The sequence below is a fragment of the Colletotrichum truncatum genome (assembly GCF_014235925.2).
Source record: "Colletotrichum truncatum strain CMES1059 chromosome Unknown Contig_0001, whole genome shotgun sequence".
Taxonomy (NCBI): domain Eukaryota; kingdom Fungi; phylum Ascomycota; class Sordariomycetes; order Glomerellales; family Glomerellaceae; genus Colletotrichum; species Colletotrichum truncatum.
The window spans coordinates 3,149,236-3,168,794 of NW_027222398.1; the positions used below are offsets into that span (position 1 = coordinate 3,149,236).

Consider the following 19,559-nt stretch of genomic DNA (forward strand, 5'->3'; position numbering starts at 1 on the left):
CATCGCCCTTGGTCTTCCCTGTCTCGTCCAAATGACTGCTTTGTTTCGTGCATTTACTGCTTGGCTGCAGAGTCCGCAAACACTATCAACTCGGCGCAGAGCTTCTATCTAACTCGGTTGATGCTCCAACACCGCGATTTCCAGTCACGTAGCAACATATGGACATTCATTTGAGTTGATGGTACTCGCAAAGGTGTGGGCTTTCCCCATGTGAGCTTGTGATAAATCTTCCGCATCTCCTCGATGCTACCATGCATCAGCGAGAATGAGGCGTTACACAAATAAAGTAGTTCTTTGTGCTCCCGAGTTATTTGCCTCCCATTTTCTCTCTGTGAGTTTGCCATGATTCAACGTTTGTTGGTTTCCCAAAATTGTGTATACGCAATGCACTTGGCAAAAGTTCGCCTGCCCATTTCGCTGTGTCTTGGCACGCATTTTTGCAGTATCACCAACGCAGGTTTGCATAGGATCCAGTATTAACTGAACGAGATGTCCCAGTAGTTAGTTTGTATAGCAGCCCACGCCAAAGTAGCATATACACATGCACGTACACACTTAGGCACAACTCGGCCGAAAAGAGAGTCATGCATTAACACACTACCGTGTTTGTAGCTCGTCGGTTTCCATATCTGCCTTATTTCTCATATGCAAAAAGGTATAGAAGTTGATCTGAGTTTGCCAAGGGAGGTGTATGGAAACACAAAAAATGGTGCCTCAAAGACAAATGAGTGATGTTCTTTCTCCCTTTGGTGAAACGCCAGTCCCTGCACGGGTGATTGATCAGCAAGACATCTCTGTTTCCAGGTAGAACTGCAGCTAAGCACCCTGATAACTCATTAGAGTGTCAACCTTGTTCACAAAGTAATACGGATGTGGCGGTCAACACCGCTTGCCTTCATGTAACGTTGAATAATTACGACGTGGAGTTGCTGATTGTACGTATAGCCAAGTAGACCCATGATCGTTTGATGAAAACAATGCCAGTTGACAGATATAACAACAACAGTAAAACCCTCCTTGAACAAGCTTCATCCCGATCTTCACTCGACACGGGCTGTAAACACAAAGGTTTCAAACCAGTTTCCTAAGCCCGGCAATACAAACGATAGCCTCTTACTAATGTCATTGCCATGTTCTTGAGCCTTTTTGCAGCCCTTCTATGGGCTATAAGCCCAGTAGAAGCCATAACCGGTCAGTTGCCGAGTCGTGGTTTCCCTCAGTTTGAAAACTCATCGATCCCCTTTTCGCGGCGGATATGCATTGATAACCCAGGGTTCTGCAACCCCACTGCTGCGACGTCCATTACTGCTGTAAGATTTCGCAAGTCTGCATGATATGCCATGAGTTAACTGTGAGAAGTCAACTCCGATGGATGTGGTGACTTCTACTGTCTGGCATAATCACACCTGGACAATGACAGCCACTGCATCTCATGTGATTTCCTGGAGAAACAGCACCGTCTTATCATCTTTATCTGAGTTGCCGACAGAGAGCCCACGCGACAATATGACCTTTTCATCAAAGCCAACACACGGTTCCTCAACGCCAGATTCAGTGACACAAACCAACGTTCCTACAACCAAGTTAACATACATTACACTTGTCACGCCAGTCGAGTCGAGCAAGATCACAACTGCTTCACCATCCGGAGACATCATCCCTTCACAGGCCCCATCAACAAGCAGTACCGCGTTGCTTCCAACCAGTAGTACTTCCGCTTCACAGATTGCGCCAAAACTACCTCCTGGACCGATCTCGACAAAGGGTACCTCTGGCATATGGACGGTGCCATGGGTTAGCCCCTCAGAATCGTCGCTCTCGTCGACTTCGACAGAAGATCCACCGGCCACGCTTACTTCTCCACCACCCGGAGCATCCTTCATAACTCTGACTGAAGGGGCTTATACTTCCCCGACCTACATCACAACCACTTCACCAGGCGGCATTGATCCCACCATTGTTCCAGGTGAGATATTTTGTATGTATTGGAGTTTCAGAAACTAACACTTCGTAGTGATTATTCCTTTTTCAGGTCCTCCTGTCATCTGTTTCAGCTGCTTCCCCAAGTTTCCTCCCAACATTGCGATCAAGACACCTGAATTCTGCATCCAGCTCTTTGGCTTGAAAATCGGTAGCTGTCCCCCAGATAAAGATGGTGGTGGTGGAGGAGGCGGCGGCGAAGGCGGCGGCGGGGGTGGTGGAGGCGTTGATGGAGAAGTAGACGATGACAAGGCTTCTAAAAAGCCCGAGGAGCCCGAGTCTATGACCAAGTCCAAGTCAGAGGCTTCGTCCACTTCATCGTCGACATCCTCCTGCACTGTCACTGTCACTGCGACTCACAAAACAGTGTTTTGCTCTGTAACACAAGGTTAGCCAACCCCATCTATATCCCTCTATCAGAGCGTCAACTAATCTGAGTTTCGCAGCGGTAACTGGCGGTAGTCGTCCTCATACAAGTGTCAGCACAACATGTCTAACCAGCGCCTACACCACAGTCACCGGCTGCAGTGTATTCAACTCTGTAGCCACGGTGACGACAACGAGAGCCAGTACCGCGAAGCCATCTCACCCCTCTTGTGTACCGCAAATCTGCGGCGGCAGTTCTTGTCCGATAAACAATCAGCCACCGACCAAGGTCACGCCTCGAGATCTCGAGAAGCGCGGCAAGCCGGAGGAAGGGAAATGGGTTGATCCCATAGATTACCCTGACGGGTACAGGGAATTCCTGCCAAAGGAAATAAGAAAGTCATTAAACGTGTTCGGGATCGATCAGTCCGCCCCGAAGCGGCTTCGGCGTGCCCCTGTCGCACCCAAGCCCTTCGCAGCCCTACCGACATATCTCCCCGACATCGACGACACTGCGGAATCAGTAGCAGAGAATCTTCCGGTCTCGTCGCAATGGATCCTATTCAAGGATAAAGTCGAGTCTCTTGCCATTGAAGGGTTGATAGGCTGCACCACGGTCGTTCTGGTAACGCGCCGAGGAGCCTTTGCATGCCATTACTACGAACACAGTGTGATGGACCCGTACCTCTTGCAGTTCGCCATCGAGACCTGCCATACTGGATATCAAGAAGGTAATCCGTTGCGTGAATACCACGAGTATGGCATGGACCAACTACGGAACAACCCCAGGCTGGGGGATCTCGGCATACTCCTTGGTGATAACAGCAACCCATATGAGATCAAGGACATAACAGCTTACGTTATCACGCCCCGGCCGCGACCAAAGTATGAGAACCACGGCGTACAGGTCCCGGATCCAGTGATCCAATCTGCTCAGATAAACCGCGGTAAGAAGATGTCTCCCCATATTGGATGGATAGGCAACAATCTAGTGCGCACGTTCGGTCCTTTGCCGATCCGAGTTATCGACTATCCGCCACCTATGCTGACGAGGCATGATAAAGAGCGATGGGAAAGAGACGAGGTAGGTTACAGCGACAAGGACGTCACGGAAAAGCTACTGGATATACCGTCTGATTTCCCTCGAGGCAAGGCCCTTCTTCAATACCAACCGGCGCCTTCGTGCGGCAACGGGCCGGCGATGTGGCGGATGTGGGTGGCCGAAGAGGGGTTCAAGGGTCAACACCCTTGGCCGCCATTCGACTATCAAATCGCACCTCAAAGGGGGGCTGCTAGAGGAGGCGCGGTCCGCAGGCAAGCCTGCCAACGCCGAGACCATAACGTCACGTACACCACCGGTACTGATGGTTCGATAGTCACCATGACTGCCACTTCGACTGGTCAGGGAGTGCCGGCAGTGCCGACAACCCTAGGTGGTCATAGTGGCTCCGAGGGACTATTCACTACGACTGCAATGTTTCCAACGAGCTCTCCGGCAAAAGCAACGACCATTGCGAACGCAAGCTCGATGGTAACGTCGGCTTTCTCAGACGTAATGTCCACAGGCTTCATCTCTACAGGCATCACTTCTGCGGGCATGAACTTTACACACTTCACCTCTACAGGTACCACTTCGACAGGCATCAACTCTACACACGCCACTTTTTCGTCCCTTCTGTCCAGCTCAAAGACTTACCCATCGCCAACCTTTACGGTGTCGCTCCAACCTTTTACGACAGTCACCATCAGCACAGGAATTACGACCGTCGTGGTGCCCTGGGTATCTTCTACACTCCAAACCAGTAGCACAACAGCCACAACTACGTCCACGACCATCATACCCAGCACCAGTATCTCTCCATCTAAAACGAATTCCATCTACGTCCCCATTTTCCGTCCTGGCCCTCTTCTCCCTCCAGGCCATGGTGTCCCTCCCGGCCCTTCCCGTCCGTCACCTCCGAAACCATCAGAGGGAGTGTACATCTGGCTGAAAGAGATGCTGGATGGGTCCGGCGGGGCCCTAGCTCTAGCGGAACTGTGGGTGATGATTCCCCGGAAACTGGACAGCAAAGAAGTGTTCGAAGTGTGTAAAGCGGAAGAGTCAGGCTCCAAGCCGCAGAACTTCTTCAAACCGAGCAAGATACCCCCGAGCTTCGGCGCCGACAGAAACATATTCGGGCGGAAGAAGTGCAAGTATACCAAGGGCGACTGGAAAACTTCGTACGGCAAGTTCCAGTGCCAGGACGTCGACGCGTTCGAGTGCGAGAGGGATCCCAAATTGTTGGAGAAGACCGATTGCACCACCTTGGAAATGGTCCACGTGTGGCCCAAGGTCTGGTGCCCGTTTCCGGTTAAGTGATGAAATCGTAGTTGTCCAGGCAAACGTCCAAGCGGCTCGGGAAAATAGTCGTTGGCAACGGAGGTCCTTCCTCCCGGATAGCTGCTCGATCAGTTTACAAACGCCTCTTAGCTAGTTTAGCCTCAGTGACAGTTGCAAGACAGTTCGTCTACATCACATAATCAATATATATAGCATCGAAGCTTTCTCATGCAATAATCAAACAAGCAGCCTCTGTATTTGTCTATCCAAATGCTTCCTATGGCCCTCGTTAACCGGGCTCGGCACCTCCGCCAATATGTCCTTGATCCGCCCCATCAGGAACGCGCGCGGGTTACACTCTGTATGGTCCGCACCGCCCTTCTCCCCAGGCCTCCCGATGTCGTGGATCACCAGGTTCATAATGGTCGAGTACAGCGTCACCACGCTCTCCTCAATGTCCACCGCCTCGGGGATAGGCCAGAGCCCCGCGCGCGTGAGACAGAACGTCATGCTCCCCAGAATCATGCTCTCACAGCGGTGCGGGCCCATGTACGAGGCGTGGCGGCACCACCGGGGTCCCTCGTCGACTCTTACCAGCTTGTCCGCCATATCGCGGAACATTTCCATAATGTGCTCGATCGTCTGTATGCGAATGGCACTGATCCTCTCTGTGTATTCTCTCTGCGTCAGTCGCATGCGCACCACACGTGAATACTAAGAGGGACAAGAAGGACGAAAACATACCGATGATATCCGGAGGCATATCCAGCCCATCCAAACCGGCTTCCTCCCCAAACATATCCCCGCGGCCCTCCATGACCATCCGCCTCGCCGTGCTCTCGAAAAGCTGCTTGTGCCCCAGCTCCCACGAGATCCACAACAGCTGCGGCATCAACACGCCATCGACGCCGGCATCAGGCGTCTCCCCGATTCCCGACACCCAGCTCTGCAGCCAGGGCGTCAGCACCGGGGTGGCGTCGTAGTAGTGCGTCAGCACCGTCAAGTCGTACAATTTACCAACCGACAGAGTCCTCGGCACGCGGCGGAACTTGGAATGTGCGATGCTAGCAAAGAGGTCGAAGGCGTCCGGCTTGTCGTCGCGCAGCTCCACAACCCAGTCGCTCGTGGCGGCCTTCGTGACGGGGTCGGTGGCTGTGGGTTTCGATTCGGCAAAGTTGCCGTGGAGCATGCGGTCGAAGACGGGCGACACGCGAGCCATGGTCCGGGAACAGACGCGGAACCTCCGAGCAGGGGTGTTCTCGGTAGCCGAGCCGACGACGAAGACGACGTCGCCCCGGCAGTCCAGTTCCGTGAGCTCCGAAGAGCTAATTTCTTTGATTGGTGACATTATACGTCCGCAATGATTTTGCGAAGAATCTATTGTTTTGTTAGAGTTTCGTTCCGCTCCGAGTATATGTTCGAGTTGAGCAGATCCGAAAGTGTAAATTTGTCAGGATTTTCCCTTCACATAAATACAGATGTCTCATGAACAAAAATCTCTTGCGGCTCTTTTGGGTTGGGGGCTACGTCTGGGCGCAGTCTCGTATCTCCTTCAGCCTTATGCTATTTAAAAAAAAAAACCGGGCTCGTATGCATTGAACAGAATTTGATCCCGTACGTGGCGCAGGGTAACTACTAGAAGTCTTGCGCCACGCTTCGCCAAGACGCGACCTCTGAAAAAGGGGCTTCATCCCTTCTTTGTTGCTGTGGGCCCTTTCGGTGCTGGCTCACTCAACGGGAATGGCTCCGGGATCCCGCTCGGAGGGCGCGGGCACCGAGTGGCCGGTCGCTTCCAAATATTTGGGTATTATTAGTTTGGCTAGAGCTAAACCACACAGCCACCTCGTCGTATAGATAAAATTGGAAGTGCTTATCTGACCAGAGATTTCCAGCCCTTTGCTGATAAGTGATATATCTTGAACTGCGCGACACTGGTTGAGGAATATGAGTGGTATTCTGAGCCGAAATGTGTTCCAGTTTCTGTCATTGCTCAATGGCTCATTTCAATCATTGATTCATTCGGCTGTCTCTAATGTACTCTCATCTATTTTATAAAGTTTCAGTCGGTTCTCAATCATTCCAGGCAGAAAAGTACGTAACGGCGGCGACAACCTTCGTGTCTACACCCTTTCGGCAAGTGGGTGTTGAGACTGGCAGTCTTCTCCTCGGACATTAATAACGACGTAGGGTATAATAATATTCGACAAACAACCGCTTCTAAGGAGAATCTCGGGGTCCAAGCCTGTTGTTTATGAGCAACACATGCGCAAAGCCCATTCGCTGGGAACTCTAGCTATTGGCTAAAAGCTTCTTCATGAAGGCATCGTTACTTAGGCCAATGATCTGAACATGTTGTCTGTCGCGAGTATTTCCGAGTCCGGACGACGCAGACAAATCTGAATTTCCCAATCGGCATCACCAAGTTCTCCGCCCTTGCGGGGCAAGATGGTAGCCATTCCCTCTTGCGATCCCGCATGCTTTCGACAAAAAAGGGGGAACGCGGGTGCTTTTATGTGTGGCATAGTGGAGTATTGAATGTCGGCGCCGTGGTCGGCAAGCGATTCAAACCTGATACCGCTAGTGGCCATATCGGCAGCTCTTGCAGAAGCCTCAGGGACTTGTTTGACTTCTTCTGGTCTCATGAGTGAAAGAGCCTCAAGTCTTCGACCCACGAATTCGTGAGAAACCTTTCTCATGGCGTTGTGTATCAGTATTGCAGCCGATGCTAGCGCATGAACGGGGACTTGATGAGGAAGTTCATGGTCGTCAATGTCATTGGGTGCGAGGAGATTGGGATAGGCCCAACTTCATTATGATCAGTACATTGACACAGACTCAAAAGACACGTGAAGGGCATTGGAGAGTTGTATTTTGTAGGCATGGGCATTACCCGGCCCGCGGGTCCCACGGGTACCCGCGAAATGGGTCGGGTAGTTATGGGTAGTGCCCGAAAGTTTTACTATTACCCACGGGTACCCATGGGTAAAGTGGGTTTGGGTAAAAAAGCCCACGGGTAGTAAACTGAAGGGGGGCCCACGGGTTTGGGTACCCACGGGTGTATACCCGTGGGTAGATTTCAGTAAGTATGCATCACGAATTTTAGACATCTTTTGTAGTAGCCAGCCTCAAGAGTGGATATATTGCGCAACGAATAGACCTGCTACCTTGTTACTCCTAACTTCCGAACGCCCTGAATGCCTTCAATTAATCGCCCGCATTTCCCAGACTCGGGGTCGAACCACTTGTCTCCGTGGACTCTGCCGGCCTTCAAGATAGCCTGGACGAGATGCAGATCCTTCGGCTTAATGGTGACGCGATTGGTGTGGATCGCAGCAAAGTTAATCACTAGATAGTTCGTTCAACTCGATAAGAGTTTGCAAGTGAAGCTTACTGTCGAAAACACCAAAGAGAAGAGACTCCGAAGACTCTTGAAGAGCGCTAATAGCAGTCGCCTGCCAGCGCAGGCGCTTGGAGGGGTCGATGTCATCGCAGATTTCCTTCCAGAGTCGCTGGAATGGGGGCTTCGGAATCAGGAAGTCAAATGTCTTCTGGTAGTTCCTGACCTCCCGGAGAGCTTTTGCTAGGTATTAGGGTTAGTGTGTAGCCATCTTTTGTAGCAATCTAGACTTACTGCCAGGGCGCCAACGGCGTTTCTGCTGCTCCTTAGCACCAGGCATAGTCTTTCGGGCTATGCCAGGCATCATATTATAAAGTTAACCATGAATCAGGTAGGACTCCTAGAAACACAAGTCCAGGTCCAATCAATATAGAATCTTTTACAGATAACTACTGAACAGAGGTTTTCAAAGAGATTCTTTTTGAGAAAAAAAACAAGAAGCCGCGGCTGCGCACAGACCACTTTTTGGCGTATTTTGTTTTTTTTTTGTGAGGTTCTGAAGCTTCAGAAAACTTCTCCCCAGACAACACTACAACCTACCTCCACCACTAACACCCAGCCGCACCGACAAGCCTCTCAATTAAGGTAATTTGATACTTTGATCTCACAATTATTGGTTTTGACTTATTAAATCAATTAGGGAACAGTAGTAAAATATGTCCTCAGGACAGGATCGCGGTACGTTCACACCAGCTTTGTAGCAATCATTTGTACTAATCTCTTCTAGGCCGACCGCTTGGATCTGGTGCTGGAGCCAAGCGTAAAGCTGAAGAGGATTATTCCGACAACGCGCACACCAAGAAGTCTCGTCAGCGCATCGATAAGATGACTGAGAAGCAGAAGGCACTTGATCGCTCGAAGAAGTCGATCAACCAGCAGAAATCCCGCAAGCTTAAAGCCTTGAGGGCTAAAAGCTCCTACATCAGTGCGTCTGCTGATAAGCGCGCGGCCCTTGAGGCTAGGGAAATCCAGCAAGTTGATGCACGATAGTGAGTTCTTTTTTATTTCTTTTGGTGTTTCAAATCAGTGCTCAAGTGCTTTTAGCTTCCTCAAAGGCAACCATCCAGACCAGCTGCTAGCTCAGATGACTGGCCCAGTCTCGTCTAGCTCCTATAATATCGTCGATGACGATGAAGACGAGGCTTGGGAGGATATCCCTTTGAATGAGATTGATGAGGCTACCCAGGAAAACCTGGATGGAGTTGAGGGCATGCTCAACTTTGACGTTGACCTTGATAACCAGTTGCCGACCATTAATGTTGCTGAGCAGTCGAATGCGATTATCGACAAGATGATCCAGGTAACTGGATGACTATAATTAATTACTATAGCAATAGCTAACAAACAGACAGGAAAACCAGATCCGAGAATACCAGTTCTTCCGTGATACCTGGGAGATGACTCTTAAGATACTTTACATCAAGGTCAAGCGGCTGAACAGCAATCCTGCCTTTACCCTAGCTGCGATGGAGGATTATAGCTTCATTCGACCTGGCTTTAAATTTCCAGTAGCTGGCGACATCTTCACCAAAGAGGAAGTGCTTCTTTGGTTTGCACTCGCCAAGTACTGGCACCTGAACCGCTTGTCTAAGAAGAAGAAGATACGCCTGGTTCTTAATTCTTCTGTCAAGAAGAAGAAGACGTAAGTGCTTAATTGTAGCAATCCTTTGTAGTAATACTAATATTCTCAGCCAATTCGCACTCGCGCACCGCCCAGCCATCAAGATTCAAGGATCTCTCTTCACTACAGCTCAGCGCCGATATGCCTCCACTCCAAAGCCTTCAGTGAAGGCTATGTTCTCTGAGATCAGTGACTCGATGATCAAGAAAGGTGTTTGGGAGCTTCTGGGCCCTGCTGAAGTTTGGGAAGAGTTTACTGCTCTCGATAAAACAGCCAACATCTTATCTGCGATGTATAAGAAGTTCTCAGCTATACTAAAGCTGATACCATTCTTCCTGAAGCTTGACCTTGCTCGGGATAAAGCGCCATACAACTGGCGTCAGGTCCATGAGTTGGCTCAGAAGCTAACTCGTTTGCTTGACTTTTCTCTATAATTGCAGATGAGCATAGCGAGAGGGTTTGTTTGACAGATTAAGAATTAAGAATTAGCAATAAGGCTAGCATGAATAAGGACATGAATTCTCTCTAGTCTGATTCTCGTATTGTAGCAATCGTTTGTAGTAATCTACAGCTGCTAAAACAATCTAGCACTCCATGCTCCCATCTTCTTCATTAACTGTTTAACTAAGTCAAGATCTTTCTTCTGCAAAGTTACTCTTTTAGCGTGAATAGCACAGAGATTTGCATCTATTAATATTCATGTTAATATAATAGTTTGAAGATCAGGATAGGATATCTTACTCTCGAACATGTTGATTAGAAACTGTTCGCTTATCTCATGGAGAGCCTCTATAGCCATTGACTGGTAGCGGATCTTATGGCGGTTTCTTAGTGGAAGATCAAGTGTTATTTCTCGAACTACTCTTGCGAAACTGCTCCGCGGAATTAAAAGATTGGTGGTCTTTTGATATTTTCGAATCTCACGAAGTGCATTTGCTTCACATTTCAGTAATTAAACAATAAAGAGTTACTTCTTACTTACTACCAGGCCTCTATCTACGAACTTTCTAGCGTTTAGTGATCTGGACGGGCTTTTTTCGAGCAGCTTTTAGCTGCTTCTTTGGCGCGAAGTTCAGCTGATCTTTCCGTGCAATGGTTGGTGGTTGGCCAGTATCTGTTCGTCTCGCCAACTTCGTCGCAAAGTTCCGCTTCAGCGGTGGTAATTCTGGTTGACTCAGGTCTGGGCTAGCCTGGCTATAGTAGGTTGCATGACTTGAACTTCTTGGCGGAGTCTCCCGAATCTCTGTAATTGGCTGTTTCAGGGGATTACCCCTCGCTGATGATGAGGGGTAACTATTTGGCGGTGAAGAGCCCTCCACTGTTAGCGGAGAGCTCTGATCTGACACAGGGCTAGTTGATAAGCGAGGCATTGAAGGATGAATGTAAGTGGGAGAAAAAACAAGTCGAAGGAGAATTCAGAGCTTTTAGATTTGTGTACGAAACGTATTAGTCAGAAACCCTAAAATAGAAATTTACGTAAGGCCACATAATCAAATGTTTGTATTCATCTTGTAGTAATCCTGCAAACTACTTCCTGTTCACACCAAAGGTAATTCTTACTACGTATGATGTCGAACTCAATTGCGTCTGACCCTTTTGGGCCAGACCCTTTTGCATCCGATTGTTCTGCTGCTTTCGAGCTCGTAAATTCTACGCAGACTCCAACAATCAATACTCCACCTTCTGGTTTACAGATACAGTCGGAAATCATTTTATTTGTTATTAAGACTTTCCAGACTTTTCTCTCGTTTTTCAAAACCCTGCCATGGTATCTCCAATGGGTAATCCTTGGCAAACACATACCGTTGTCCAAATCCCCTCAACCTGAACGAAAACGCTTCGCCAAATCCTTATGGACTTTACAACGCCGAGTATCATTCTGGGATCACTTTCACCAAGGCTACCATATGACATCAGGGGAGCCAAAATTAGTCTGCAAGCACTGTCACCAAGTTTTCAATCATCCAACAATCAAAAACTCTGGTACAAGTGCTATGCAACGACACCTCGCTGCAAAGTCTTGTAAGACTCGACGTTTAGGCGCAAACCAGGTGCCTGTAAGTTTTACAGGTCATTGTAGCAATCATTTGTAGTAATCGCAATCTAGGGTACCCAATTGAAAGCAGTCTCGGAGCATCAAGCATTAGTTTACTGTATTGTTGGATCCAACTTAGCGCTTAATACTGTTGACAACTTAAGTTTCCGGCAATTCTGTTCACACCTGAATCCTCTCTACCACCTCCCATCTCGAAAGACGCTCCGAAGCTGGATATCCGAGGAGGCCTTACGCATTCAACACCATACTCTTCAGCTAATTCCGCCTGGTAGCTATGTCTCTCTGATGATTGATATCTGGAGTACACCTGGGTTAAAATATTCACTGCTTGGTGTTTTATGCCATTTTATCGACAAGCACTGGAGGTTACAACAGGTTCTTCTTGGTGCTATTGATATGACAGATGGTCATACAGCCTCTAAGCAAGCAACGGCTTTATCGACTCTGTTAGAAAATATTCGCCAGAGGACGAAGAAGACAATTCGATTTCAGACAGTCTCTGCAGACAACGCAAGTTCTTTTAAGCCAAAAGTCCTAGCACAAGAACTTGCAAAAGGGTCGACATCCACAGTACAGCCGATATATCATATTCGCTGTTTAGCCCATATTTTCAACCTTGTTGTTCGAGCGATTTTTGAGGCTCTTCGAATTTCGATGGTAGAAGCCTCTACAGAGTTTGAGCCTTCTACTACTCGAGCTAAAGATCAAGAGGACTCTGACGATGATTTTGATACTGAAGATTCTACTGCTGGGGAAAATCCTTTTGGAGCTGTTATTCAAAAGGTTAGATACTTCACCTAGTTATAAGATTTTATATTAACATATATACCTCCAGATTCGTAACCTCGCAGTTTCCCTTAAGCTTTCTAGTAAGAAGACGCAAGAGTTTCTCGACCTCCAGAAATCGACTCGCATTGGCCAGCGACCACTACGCCTCCTCCGCGATGTTAAGACAAGGTGGAACTCTACTACACTTATGTGTCTCCGCGCAAGAGAGCTTAAAACAACGATTTCAGCTTGGGTTGAAAAGCACTCTCTACAGGAACAATTCTCTCTTGTGGAGACCGATTGGGAGGCTCTTGATATTCTGCTTGATATCACCAGCCCGTTTTTACTCTTTACAAACATCCTTAGCCGGTTAAATGACCTTACCCCTGGTCATACCTTTACTTTATTACAAGTTGCAACAGTTCACTTATACTTTTGCGCCTCTGCACTTAAAGATAAAGTTACTAGCAAAGACTTTACTTAGATATCAATCCTTCAGGCTGCTACGAAAAAGGGCCAAGAGAAGCTAGAAAAATACGTTCAAAAGCTAATTGAAGAGGATTCCTTCAAGGTATATGGTATTGCAACTCTCCTTACCCCTGAAGCTGGGACATCAGTTTCGAGTACTTTTGACACGCGATTCCAATTCGCAAATTACTTCGAATACCTTCCTTCTTCAGCCTCACTTCGAACTCGAGTACAGCAAGAATTTATCGAGGTATATACAAAGCAGTACCATCAAGATTCGGAACGCCATACCAATACTCAAAAAGCTGCAACTGAAGGACTCCGATACACTCTGCATAGTTTACTATCACGCAGTCCAAAGAAAAGGGTATTTGTAGCAATCTATTGTAGCAACTCACTGTACTAACCTATTATAAGGGCAAAATGTCATCATCCCAAGACGCACGAAATATCTGTAATGACTTTTTTAATATTGGTAAGATAAAGACTCATATCTTACTAGGCTTAACAGCTAATAACTATATTTAGTTATGTTCCCTGATGAAACTGTTCAGCAATTTTGGGTCCGCCTAGACAATAGCTATCCCAGATTCCATGGTATTTGTCGCATGGCTCGAGACTTCTTATCTATTCAACCGACGTCAATACCCTTAGAGCGATCATTCAGCCTTGCTCGCCATATCTGTCACTACGCTCGGTTCAACCTTTCGGCTGATACTATTTTTGATACTTTGACTATCAAAATTAGCCAGAATAATGAGGCCTGGCTTTCCCAAACCACACTTGAGGAAGTTCCAGATGACACGAATATCACTGAAGCATCTGAAGAGCGCCAGCATATTATTAGAGAAGCTTTTAACTACTCTTCTCTATTGGATAAAGCTGATATTCAGAGATATCTGAAGGTCTCTGATGATCTTACTAAGATCTCTATTACTGCTACAGGAGATGCTCCCTCCCCGCCTCCTTACGAAGTCTCAGTAGAAGAGGAGGATATTAGCGATAGAGATGAGGAGCTGCCATCCTTATCTAGCTCTCAACAGCCAAAACTATCGAGTCAAGTTTCCCAACTTAGCAACTCACCTACGCCTTCTGTATCCCAAGAACTCCCAAACTTCTCCGAGCTTGGGGGTCGCAAAAGGAAGAGACTTACTCGGCTAGATCTTGTCGAACTCTCTCCTGACGAGGATAGCGATTAAATATACATTGTTCCTCTGATTTCACTCCGACTTTATCGTATTATTCTCTATTAGTTTCTTATATTTGTAGTAATCTATTCTAGCCATCTATGTTTTATGTAACTTACTCTTTCTCCCTATAACTAACTAGTTATATTTTCTTTCTATCTTAGTTACAGTATTTCCCGCGTTTCTTGTGGGTAGCAAAATTACCCGTGGGTAGTGTAACCCATGGGTCGTTTTACCCACGGGCCTTTCAACCCGCGGGTAAATATAGTGGGACTGCCCGTGGGTAATTCGGGTTTACCCAAACTACCCACGGGTAGTTTTGGGTACTACCCATACGGGTACCCGCGGGTATTACCCAACCCTAGTATTTTGCGTGTGGGGACCGTGGCGGCGACATACCTGGGTACCCCCAACAGTCTTCCAGTCTTTGTAGTGGCAACAACGTCGACTGCCATATTGCCGAAGTAGTCTTGAGGCAGTTCAGGTTGCAGCTTTGCACGAGACTCCACGGATGTGGTGAGTTTGACATCTGCTTCCAGCCCAATTCTTGGCAATCTGGCTCGTACGATGGCAGCCCAGCACAACGCCGCCAGGCATTCCTTCGTCATCAGTTGAGAGATTGACCTCCCTTCGTGTCTACTACCGATATGGGAATTGATGGCGTATGTCAATCGTTCTACTTGATCGTTTGTCAGAGTGCAAAGGGTGGATATCAGGTCCCTGGTCTGAGTGGTTGGACTAGACTGGTCGAAATTCCATTCGGGGAAACTTTTGGCGGGAAATGATTGCACATATGGGTGTAAGTTTCGAGGCTGAAATCTACGGATGTCTCGAAACGAAAGTGTTAGCTTGCTTCCCAGTGAATAGGCTCTGGATGGAGTCACCAATCTTCCAGCCGCCCGCGAGGGTCGAAATGATCAACAAGGCCGTATGATTATCGGCCAGGAAGCGGTGGACTGCAAAAGAGATGAAGACATGATAAGTCTCTCCGCGGAGAAAGTTCGCTTTCAAGGTGAATGGTGGCTTTCCGGTTTGTAAGTCGGTTTGGGGGATCAAGCAAAGATCCTTGTCATAAAGCAATTGCGGTACGAATCTCCGTTCTAGTAAGTCATCGGGGAGGCGGCCGCAAAGTTGATCATGGATAGCCTGTTGGAATACCTCTTCTTCGTAATCAATTAATTTTGAACCAGGAGGCTGCCGATACTGGAGAGTCGGTAACCCGTCAGTGTCTAGCTTGAGAAGGCCACCTAGCGGAGGAAACAAGGTCAAAATCCCTTCAAGTCGAGTGCGAATATCTTGGGTGACGAGCATGACGGCAGGCGTAGAATGGTCATCTAGTTCTAGAATAATGGACCAGGTGTTGTATTCGTCACGTGCTGTTGATATGGTTAGCTTTGAAGAGAACTGACTCAAAAGAATCTTACCGGCACGATCAAAACAATTGAGTGAATAATCAGGCTCATTCGGTGGGGAGGGAGAAGAAACGTTTGGTGAAGGCGGGAGGCTGTTTGGGTTAGGCGAGGAAGTATGCATGGTGGGAGGAGATGAAGTCGGCTCAGGAGACATGATGGTGCTTTATCCAAACCCTTTGTCAAGGGAGTAATATGAGGTATACGTGTATTTCTCCAAAAAAGTGTGGAAAACTGGTTGCAATGGATGAAAAGCGGACGAAGTCAAGACGATGATGATTGTTTATGAAGACCGGCAGAAGAGAACAACCAGGGGAGACAAATACGAAGGAGAGCTGGTTGGGGTTCCAACACGGTTGGCTGCCATTGAGAATGAGACGGAAGGAATTATGAAGGCCATCGTACTAGCAGTGCCTCCCATCTTGATTCAGTAAGTAGTACCCTCTCGCCTTTTTAGAGCACTGAACATCGTACCTGCTCCGTGGTGTTGCGCTTTCCTATCAACCACGAACCGTTTATTTCATAGCGCCTTCTTTATTGATGTGATTTTTAGTTCACCTATGAAGGAAACAACAAACGTTGGTATTTCTTTCTCATCACCTGGGAAGCGAATGAAAAACAAGAGGCAGTAGCGGCCAAATATGGAGAGAGGATCATGGAAAATGAAATGCGCTCGAAGTCCGTTTAGTTGCTACACTGAAGCTTTACAGCAGACATCAGATTGACACTGCAACTCAGCCGCCAGCGCCGAAGTCCGTGATCATCCAAAAGAGCATCGGAGCCGATGGCGACAAAAAAAGCTAGAAAATTTTCCGAGTCTGGGATGATGTCACCGCGGTATCGGAGCCATATGAGGGCGATAGGATCAACGGCTGCTCCCGCGTCGCGAGTCGGGGCGCGAGTCGGGATGAACGGCACATAAAGCCTCTTATTCCATGTGATTTTGGGGGGGACCCTTAGTGATCGGTCATGTCGTCAAGCCCACCAATTCCATGCTCCTTTCCCAATCCCTCCCTTTTTAACAAGAAAAAAACAGGGCCCAGCTAGTTGGCTGCGTTCCCTAGCGCTTGATTCCCGAACACTCCGGCAACTCCGTCACGACGGAACGTCGACGTCATAGCGTGCTCAGGCCCCGATGACTAAGGTCCACCCCCCGGAATGCTGCCAAGGCAAGTGTCCTTGGTGACAAGACTTTAAAGATTCCACAACCGACCTTATTCTGCTTCTCAAACTTTCAGGTAGAGGGGTTGGAACAAAAAGAAAAAAAACACAATTATCAAAATGGCCGCATTAAATACCAAACAATCAGAAGTCCCGACCTTCTCACCGATCGACTATGCCAAATTCTTCGGCGCTGGCGCCCTTGCGGCGACCTCCACACACGGTGTAAGTTGTCACTAACGTCATCGTTCAGGGTGAGGCTCTCACGTGCTCACACAAATCGCAGGCCGCAACGCCAATCGACGTCGTCAAGACGCGAATTCAGGTCGACGATGCTATGAAGGGCCTGAACATGATCACCGCTGGCCGCAACATTGTCGCGAAGGAAGGTGCATCGGCGCTGCTGACCGGCTTCGGCCCCACGGCTGTCGGCTACCTCGTGCAGGGAGGTGGAAAGTTTGCCGGTTATGAGTTTTTCAAAAAGCAATTCATCACTTTTGCCGGCGGTCCAGAGAAGGCCACCAACAAGCGGACCGCAATTTACCTGAGTGCGAGTGCGACGGCCGAGTTTTTTGCCGACATTTTGCTGTGTCCCTTGGAGGCGACCCGTATCCGACTGGTTTCGCAGCGAGGTTTCGCCAACGGTCTCACGTCGGGCTTCATGCGCCTTGCGCGTGAGGAGGGATTCAAGGGTTTCTACTCGGGCTTCGTGCCGTTGCTGTTCAAACAGGTTCCCTATGCCGTCGGCCAGTTCTCCGTCCACGAGGCGGCGGTGGAGGTGATTTACCGAACAATGGGCCCCGAACGCAAGGCCAAGATGACGCAGCTGCAGTCGACAGGCGTGGAGTTGGCGTCAGGTGTTGTTGCCGGTGTCGCTGCTGCTGTGCTCTCGCATCCTGCCGATACGCTGCTTTCAGCCATCAACAAGGGCGCGGGCGACCCGAAGCAGGGTGCCACAAGCCGAATGTTCCAGCTCGCTCGCGAATTCGGTCCCAAGAGGTTGTTGCTTACAGGCCTGGGGCCGCGTATCGTCATGACTTGCGGTCTGGTTGCCGGTCAGTTTGTCATTTACGCGCAGTGCAAGACATTAGTGGGAGCACCGGCGGGTATTGAGATTCACAAGGAAGAGTCGCTGTAATGGGGGACAGGTCAAGACGATAGATGGGGGTTTGGGCTCAGCAGGCGTTTGGTGCATTGGTTCCGGTAGAGCGGGTAGACGAGCGACCTGTTACGTACCTTTTTTACGTTACGAATCAAAATTATTCAAACAGGTGTTTTCATGATGTTTCGAAGTGCAGCTCTGAAAGGGTAAGATCTGAATATCGTATACATCCTCAGACTATAGACGAATCATTATCCAACGAGAGCACAACATCGTGAAATATTGTGTCCCCTACTCAAATCATACTGCCTCAATGCTGGAACACAAAAAGAGAGCCGTGTATTTCACTATTGGATAATACTACCGAAAAGTCATTCACATTTGTCTTGGTGTATGAGGTCTAGACCATGACACCGGCTGCTGTACGACCGTCGTCATCCGGCGGAGACGATTGCCCCTAGAACATATTCTTTCTGAGGTGGCTCAAACATCTTCACGCACCCAGCAGCAACATGTAGAGAGACTGCCTGCATAAGACTAAACATGCGAAAGAACATGAGCCTGCCTCATCTTGCAGAACATTCTCATAGCGACTTCTTTAAAAAAGAATAATATGTTCAACTGGCAGCCTCGCTCATTCTACGGCCGTGCAACCACTTCTTAAACTCGTCTCAAGGAAGGTCTCAGTTAGGAACAACCAAGATTAGTGTCGCTTTCCGCATTGAGCAAGCCGTGGGCTCTTGCCTAAGTTCTGCCACACCTGCGCACCTTCTCTTCATTGGGGAGGCGCAGCGTCATTCTGCTCTGCATCGGTTGGACTCCCCCCCCCCCCCCCCCCCCCTCTTCCTTCATTACCAATTGGAAAGTGAGCTTTGCCGCAACTTCCTCTTTCTTTAACATGGTATCCGCTTATCACAGAGGGCATCCATCTGACTTGTTCCCAGAACACCTGACATCAACCCCCTCAACCCACCAAGACGGCTAGCTCTAATGGGCCTCAAACTGATTCTTCTCACCGTTGCTGCAGCTCTTGCAGCGGCCGATTCATTCACGCTAAAAGCCTATGTCCCAATATCGCCCATAATCCACGGAAAGGCCATCCACGCAAGTGGCCAGCGCTTCATAATCGGTCTCGACGCCCCGTCGTCCTTCTGCCCACGTATCCCTGGCATAACATGTCCTCCAGGAACATCCACAACAGTCGACGAGGACCTTACCCATTTACGAGTGAGCTACTCTCTTCCCCACATCCCGCAATTTGGAAGTCAATAAGAATAAGCTCGGTTGATGCTGACTGAACGAAACAGGTCGCTGTACCCGGCGGCCAAACAGTTTTCATAGCTCCAGACGGTATCGTCTCTTACACAGCCGCGCACTCCACCCGCATACCTGAAGGTTCTACGAAGAAAGGGTTCTATAAGAAGACGTTGGTGTCTACATGCTCTGCGGAACACACGCAGCTGTTAGACTTCCTATCTGCCGACAACGCCGACCTCGAAGGCGTGTATGCCTGTCCTAACCCGGATCTCGAACGAACATGGCTGTTAGCAGCAGCTGGCCAGAAGTCAAAGGCACTGAACGGTGATTGCGTACGGTTGGAAGGACTGGAATTGCAGAAGAGTGAGGTTGAGATTGGAGCGTGGCAGTATTGAACCACCAATCATTTCATGTCTCAACAAACACATCAGGACAAATTCTCAACCGCACTCGAGGAATTCTACAAC

The 19,559-nt window shown here is 48.7% G+C and overlaps 6 protein-coding genes across 6 annotated transcripts; 4 read left to right on the forward strand and 2 right to left on the reverse strand.

Annotated features, from left to right (window-relative positions):
* Positions 1–1,506: 1,506 nt before the first annotated feature.
* Positions 1,507–4,705, forward strand: CTRU02_200844 (immunoglobulin A1 protease; the record flags this gene model as incomplete). The annotated part of the gene is made up of 3 exons (XM_036718856.1): positions 1,507–1,966; positions 2,015–2,368; positions 2,427–4,705. The coding sequence occupies 3 exons, from the start codon at positions 1,507–1,509 to the stop codon at positions 4,703–4,705; spliced, it is 3,093 nt and encodes a 1,030-aa protein (XP_036589856.1).
* A 198-nt stretch (positions 4,706–4,903) lies between these two features.
* On the reverse strand, positions 4,904–6,014 carry CTRU02_200845 (nuclear pore protein-like protein; the record flags this gene model as incomplete). The annotated part of the gene is made up of 2 exons (XM_036718857.1): positions 4,904–5,334; positions 5,411–6,014. The coding sequence occupies 2 exons, from the start codon at positions 6,012–6,014 to the stop codon at positions 4,904–4,906; spliced, it is 1,035 nt and encodes a 344-aa protein (XP_036589857.1).
* A 1,990-nt stretch (positions 6,015–8,004) lies between these two features.
* On the reverse strand, positions 8,005–8,343 carry CTRU02_200846 (histone H3; the record flags this gene model as incomplete). The annotated part of the gene is made up of 2 exons (XM_036718858.1): positions 8,005–8,246; positions 8,298–8,343. 2 exons carry the CDS (start codon positions 8,341–8,343, stop codon positions 8,005–8,007), a joined length of 288 nt encoding a protein of 95 aa, XP_036589858.1.
* A 376-nt stretch (positions 8,344–8,719) lies between these two features.
* Positions 8,720–9,709, forward strand: CTRU02_200847 (uncharacterized protein; the record flags this gene model as incomplete). The annotated part of the gene is made up of 4 exons (XM_036718859.2): positions 8,720–8,741; positions 8,791–9,052; positions 9,108–9,363; positions 9,416–9,709. 4 exons carry the CDS (start codon positions 8,720–8,722, stop codon positions 9,707–9,709), a joined length of 834 nt encoding a protein of 277 aa, XP_036589859.2.
* Positions 9,710–16,853: 7,144 nt separating this feature from the next.
* Positions 16,854–17,871, forward strand: CTRU02_200848 (mitochondrial phosphate carrier protein; the record flags this gene model as incomplete). Its single annotated transcript, XM_036718864.1, has 2 exons — positions 16,854–16,958; positions 17,020–17,871. The coding sequence occupies 2 exons, from the start codon at positions 16,854–16,856 to the stop codon at positions 17,869–17,871; spliced, it is 957 nt and encodes a 318-aa protein (XP_036589864.1).
* Positions 17,872–18,825: 954 nt separating this feature from the next.
* CTRU02_200849 (IgE-binding protein) lies at positions 18,826–19,487 on the forward strand (the record flags this gene model as incomplete). Its single annotated transcript, XM_036718865.1, has 2 exons — positions 18,826–19,062; positions 19,143–19,487. The coding sequence occupies 2 exons, from the start codon at positions 18,826–18,828 to the stop codon at positions 19,485–19,487; spliced, it is 582 nt and encodes a 193-aa protein (XP_036589865.1).
* Between the last annotated feature and the right edge of the window lie 72 nt (positions 19,488–19,559).